A 6421-nucleotide genomic window follows, 5' to 3' on the forward strand; every position below is an offset into this window, starting at 1 on the left:
GGAGGCATGCTGTGTCATATTCAGAACTTGAGGATATTTTGCCCCTCTTTTTTGATCCGATACATATATGCGTCTGAAACCAGATGCAGGCTTCCTAGACTTAAATTTTTGCTCATTTCATTTGATGATATAACCAAAACCAAAAGGTACTCTACCAGAGTTGACAGAATTGATGATACGGACCGGCTTGTGTTTGCATTGCAATTTGCACTTGCCATGTTTGATGATATAACAACAGTCACATGGCATTCTGGCTAGACAGCTAAACACCAGGCAGTTAACAAACATGCTACAATTGTACTATATGTTCTCATCATGGCCCAAATTGCAGACAAGTGAGCGCGCCTCAGCCCTTTAGAAGCTCAAGTATAACACAGCTCAGAACCAAAACAAAAGCAAAATAATGGCTGCCTGATCTGAACAGGCACATGACTGAGCTCAATGTGGAACAAGCAAAAATAGGTGAGTGACCAGCAAGAAAGGCCAAGTATCTTCTGCAATGTCTATACTAGATTTCTTTTGTATTGTACTTGTATAATGTTACAGTTAGTAACACAATCTTATAAAAAGTAATAGCACATACAAAAAAGATCAGAGAACATATGATTGTGATTGCCATAGCACATGCACATAGCTTATCTAAAATGTTTACCAATGAGCTCTTAACATCAGCACAACTCACCGAGTAGTCATCAGGCGTCCAATGGTTGGGGCTGAAGTCGCCGGCAACCTTATAGACGTGTGCTGGTGATGTTGTGGTGCTGCCGGCGTCCCAGGTGGCGGCGTGAGGCTCCGTGAAGGTCAACGCGTGAGGACCGAGTCGAGGCTGCTCGTTGGGGAGCCGAGGAGGTAAGCCGCTGCCGCCGCCGCCGGGAGAAGGACGTTCTTGGGACGAATGCGGCGTCGGACGGGGATGCGGCGCGACGAATGGGCGACGTCGCGTGGGAGCCACCGTCGGACGGGGAGGCAGTCCGCCTCCGGAGAAGCCACAGGATGCGTCGCCATCCATGGGAGAGGAACCGGCAGCGTGGCGGGCGTCGGCGTGGTGGGCGTCTTGCTGGTTGCGCTGCTGCTGGTCGTCGGCGTGGTGGGCGTGGAGAGGAGGAAGAAGAGGGGCGGGCGCGGGGATGGAGGCCGGGAACGCAAGCGGGGATGGAGAGGAGGAACAAGGACGAGGATGGAGAGGCAGGGATGGAGAGGAGAGGCGGGGATGGAAAGGAGGAACAAGGACGAGGACGCGGACGCAGGCGAGGTCGCCGGACCGGCGGGAACCGGCGGGACGAGGAGGAAGAAGAGGGGCGGCAGGAACCGGCGGGACGACGCGGAGGCAGGCGAGGACGCGAAGGAGGACGGATCCGCGAGCTCCGCGGCCGCGATGGAGTCCAGGCGGCTCGCCGGACCGGACCTCGCTGGATCCCGCGGACGGCGGCGACGGGGTGGCGGCGGCGGTGTGGCAGTCGGGGTGTCGGGCGTGAGGAATAGGAGCCCCTGGTTCCTGGGGGGCCTCCAACTAAATTTTGGAAAGTCTCCTAAAATGGGAGTCCAAATAGGAGGTCCATTAGAGTAGTTTTTTTTTTTTGTGCTTAAACTTCTAAAAATAAAATAAAGGCCTGTTTAGGAACTCCACTGGAGTTGCTCTCACACACTCTCTCTCTAGCTGTTCACTCGACCGACGACATCTTCTTCACCCATCCAACTGATTCCAGAGCTGCAGCCGTCCGTCACCTTCGCCCTCGTCCTCGCCTCCTTCCCCATTCCCATTTTCCCACACCTCCGCAATAACTCCCCCCACGCCTAACACCGAGTGAGCCACGCCACCAGCCCAGCACACGCCCGCAGCGAGCGAGGAAGGAAGGCAAGCGCCCAAGAAAACGCCGCAGCAGCTGCCACCACCGCCGCCAACCCCTTCCTCCCTTTCCCTTTCCCTTTCCCTTTCCCTCTCCGTCGCCCGCCCGCCTCTCCTACAAGAACCCCCACCCCGACCGTCGATAGCTCCCACCCCGCTCGCCCCGACTCCGCCTTCTCCATTCTTCCCGGCCTTCGCCGGAGATCCAAGAACCTAGGGGGGAGCCAGCCAGGGGAACGAGCGGCGATGGGAGGAAGGGGCGCGACGCTCGCCGTGTTGGCGGTGGTGGTTCTTGCGGCGGTCGGCGGCGCTGGCGCCGAGGCGGAATCGAGCGAGGCGTCGGCCAAGGGGAGGTACCACGCGCTCTTCAACTTTGGGGACTCGCTAGCCGACGCTGGCAACCTCATCCAGAACGGCACACCGGAGATCCTGGCCACCGCGCGCCTGCCCTACGGCCAGACCTACTTCGGGAAGCCCACCGGCCGCTGCTCCGACGGACGCCTCGTCGTCGACCACCTCGGTACGGCCTCTCGCATTCGTCGGGGGTTGCTTCGGCTTCGTTGTTTGTTCCCAGATTTGGGTGTGTGCCTGACGGGTTTCCTGGGTTTCCCTTGCCTGCAGCGCAAGAGTTCGGCCTGCCGCTGCTGCCGCCGTCCAAGGCCAAGAACGCCAGCTTCGCGCACGGCGCCAACTTCGCCATCACCGGCGCCACCGCGCTCGACACGCCCTACTTCGAGGCCAAGGGGCTCGGTGCCGTCATCTGGAACTCCGGAGCGCTCATGACCCAAATCCAGTGGTTCCGTGATCTCAAGCCTTTCTTCTGCAACACCACGGAGGGTGAGATTCCCACCTTCTCTAGCTTAATTAGCTGAACCACTAGTGCTGCATTATTATATTAGAAAATTGGGAGATTACCGGTAAAACTTATTACAATTGACTTCTTTTCCTTTTGCAGCATGCAAGAAATTCTTTGCCAAGGCGCTGTTTGTGGTCGGTGAGTTTGGCGGCAACGACTACAATGCTCCCCTCTTTGCGGGCATGGGCATCCCAGAGGCCTACAAATTCATGCCGGATGTCATCCAGGGCATCTCTGATGGTATTGAGGTAGGGGTTTTCCCCCTTCTTTTTGTTGTGTATTGTAGAAGGGTAGTCGTCATGGGATGTGTTTCCAACTGCAAATGTTTGTACATGGTGCAGGCACTGATTGCTGAGGGGGCTGTGGAGATGATTGTGCCTGGTGTCATGCCCACTGGCTGCTTCCCAGTGTACTTGAACATGCTTGATGTGTCCGAAGAGGGAAAGGGCTCCCGCAGTGGGTGTGTCCGCCAGTACAACACATTCTCCTGGGTGCACAATGCACATCTCAAGGCCATGCTTGAGAAGCTCCGGGCTAAGCACCCCAATGTGAGGATCATATATGGCGATTACTACACTCCAGTTATCCAGTTCATGCTTCAGCCTGAGAAGTTTGGTGAGTTCATACATTCTTGATCTCTTTTATGTGATAACTTTTGCTTAGATGCTTAGATGTTGAGTCAACCGCTACTCGGAATCAACACTGTTCTTGAAAGACGCAACATATTATAACTAGATGGTTTAGATCTCGGTGGAGATGCCTTAATCTTCTCTACTAGCGCATCGCAGAATATACAAATCATGTTTTGAATGGTGCGTACAAAATTTATGATTTCAAAATCAGTTGGGCTAGCTTAATGGTCAGAGTATGTTCAAAGCAAAGGTGCTTACCCTTGCTCATTTGGAACCTGTTATCCAGTCTGGAAAGGCTCTTTTAGCTATCACTGCTATTAGTACAGTTCATTTGAGTGCTCCCCATTAATAGTTGTCTGCTTGAGAGGAGGCCTTTCCATTGAAAATGAGATTCCATTAGAATGGATCACTTGGAGCTAACATTAGAATGGTTTGATTCCCTTCACTCAATCTAATGATGTATTAGGACTTAAAACTATAATAGTTCTGTTAATAGGTTAAAATTCGAGGTCAGGGCTATAGTAATCCTTTTCCCATGATAGTTTTATCACTGATCCTTCTATGGCATTGTATTTTGAGCTGAACTAGCTACTAGAATGACCTGCATACCTAATTTAAAAATCTATCAACAGTCGACACATTATTTTTTTGGGAAACAATCTCCCTTTACTTAACATGTTGTTAAGATGGACATTTCATGACGTCAAAAAGTGTATATGCACTGTTGTGATTAAATAAAATAATCAGCGCTTTGCTACCCAACCTTCTTACTTTTGCTGCTCCACTTTCTAAGCATTGCTGAATCAAAAATTCAACAAGTCCTTGTTGTGACAAGTACAAACATCTAGGAATTGCTCAGTTAGCTGAACCATCGTTTTGGGGATCACTTTTGTTTCTACCTACTACTTTCTTTCCTTGCTGACCATAATGTTTTTTAATAGAAAAAATAAAATAACAGGAAAAGGCGTATAACAACCATCTGCATCTAGAACGATGCCATGTCTTTGTCATCTCTAGATCACATGTACCTGATTTCTAGAATTTCCATCGCATCGTTGCCCTGTAGTAGCAAGTAATCTGTACTTTATTTGGCTTGAATTTGCTGATGGAGACAGTTTTCCTGTCTCAACTGCTAGAGAAAAGGTAGGCAGATATTATTGTCGATTAAAATAGAAGGCACCTTTGCTTCAGTCATTAGGCCTTTGATTTTAGTGCACGTCTATGCAGGGACCTAACAACTTGTGTTTTCTCATTCAGGTTTTGCCAAACAACTGCCTAGGGCATGTTGTGGGGCTCCATCGACTCCTGAGAGAGCAGCTTACAACTTCAATGTCACGGCCAAATGTGGCGAGCCTGGTGCAACTGCCTGTCCTGATCCGACAACCCATTGGAGCTGGGATGGCATTCACCTGACGGAGGCTGCTTACCGCCATATCGCCAAAGGCTGGTTATATGGGCCTTTCGCGGACCAACCAATCATCCAATCCTCATGATCACACCACTCCTGTTGTAGAGTTTATCAAAGTAGCGCGCTGAAAGAAATGGAGCGGGGAAAGTAGTTCGTCCGTACAGTTCCAATGTTTGCATACATGTACATCTCCATTTGATTGTATTCATTTGCCATTGGGGGTACAAAGGTGGGATAGGAGGCTGCACAAAGGCCTGATTTTCTTGATTTGTCAGGGGGTATAAATATGAAAAATGTAACGCACAGATAATCGTGTATATTGTCCCGGAAATGTGATACATACTGTCTGCTTGAGCAGCTTCTGATTCTCTGATTAAAGACTAGTTCATCACGTGCGCCATCGCCGGTGCCGGCAAGGTAGGAAAGGAGATATCTACATTCTAAAGACCACATGGGTTTTATAGAGAAATGTTAAATGTGTCAGTGTCTAATCCTGTTAGGAAAACCACAACACTTCATAAATTTTCTGCAACGATATTAATTCTCGTAGAAATTTTACTCACACATTGCATGTCATAGGAACTTTAATGATTTCAGCATATATATATTAGTGTTAGCCAACTTGTGAGCTGATAATAGATAAAAAAAATAATTGAAGCTCCATAGCTCGATAACCTGATGGTAATTGACTCAGCGAGCAAATTGCAAGCCAAAGTTATAATATTCACAAAATATATGATGGCATTGCGCCGAAATGGCAAGCGACATGATGAGCATTAATTGTGACCAATTTTACCTTCCTTACAACAATAGAAGCTAAACAAACAAAACAGCTATCAGCACCAACAAAATCCAAACACATAACGCCATTAACAAGGGAATCACTACACAGTTTGCCACCTTTAGTGAAGGTTCTAGCTAGGCATGCTTCTTAGTTCTTACTTAGTACTGAGTAACAATAAAAGTGAGCGCTATGTTGCAATGTGATATGTTTGCAGTGATAATTGGAACAACAAAAGCAGAAAGAATAGCTACTCAATATTACTAAGTACCGACGTTTAGATGCAATGCCAGACCTGAGAATCTGCTCTAGCGTGAGGCGTCTACCATTCTGCCGCATCTCCGCCTGCACAGACCCGACATGGAGATCCATGACGAAACAGACGTGGCCGCCGACCCTCACAGCACCGTGGAATGTGCACACGTTCCGACACCATGTGGAGGCGCGCCTCAACCACTTCACCTCCTCCTGAACAACCTGGAGTCCGTCCCCAGCGGCCAGGGGCACCCTCTTCACTGGCACCCGGTGCTTGCACCACTTGACCCCGCCGCCGCCACCGCCACGAGACAGCGTGTCGGCCCACACCTGGTTAAGGCATAGAAAAAAATATGTTTAATCTTTACCTGAAAACAATATTAGGAGTCTAATGTAGATATGGCAGGCACATAAAACGAAAGATTGGAGCACAATAATTAGCATACCTTTAGCATCATCATACACCTGCAAGCAGAACTGTACATATCATAAATAGGAAAGCATGTTCCTTTTAAAGTTCAAAGTGATCCATAGAGGCTTACTTGCACCCAACCAAAGAATTCATTTGGAGTTTTTTTAAATGCCAAACTTGTTGCCAAAAATCGCAGTGGAAGACTCTTCAATATGAACACCTGGGGAAGCA

The 6421-nt window shown here is 49.1% G+C and overlaps 1 protein-coding gene across 1 annotated transcript; it reads left to right on the top strand.

Annotated features, from left to right (window-relative positions):
- Positions 1–1800: 1800 nt before the first annotated feature.
- LOC136463085 (GDSL esterase/lipase At5g45910-like) lies at positions 1801–5110 on the top strand. The gene is made up of 5 exons (XM_066462118.1): positions 1801–2366; positions 2468–2683; positions 2802–2950; positions 3044–3317; positions 4592–5110. The coding sequence occupies exons 1-5, from the start codon at positions 2093–2095 to the stop codon at positions 4825–4827; spliced, it is 1149 nt and encodes a 382-aa protein (XP_066318215.1). The 5' UTR covers positions 1801–2092; the 3' UTR covers positions 4828–5110.
- The last annotated feature ends 1311 nt before the right edge of the window (positions 5111–6421 follow it).

Source organism: Miscanthus floridulus, chromosome 7 (genome assembly GCF_019320115.1).
Source record: "Miscanthus floridulus cultivar M001 chromosome 7, ASM1932011v1, whole genome shotgun sequence".
Classification (NCBI taxonomy): Eukaryota; Viridiplantae; Streptophyta; class Magnoliopsida; order Poales; family Poaceae; genus Miscanthus; species Miscanthus floridulus.

Excerpts from the sequence above, each read along its gene's own strand:
- LOC136463085 (XM_066462118.1), top strand. The coding sequence starts at position 2,093 with ATGGGAGGAAGGGGCGCGACGCTCGCCGTGTTGGCGGTGGTGGTTCTT. Across the intron at positions 2,684-2,801 it reads CTTCTGCAACACCACGGAGG|CATGCAAGAAATTCTTTGCC; the intron begins GTGAGATTCCCA and ends TTCCTTTTGCAG. Across the intron at positions 2,951-3,043 it reads GCATCTCTGATGGTATTGAG|GCACTGATTGCTGAGGGGGC; the intron begins GTAGGGGTTTTC and ends TACATGGTGCAG.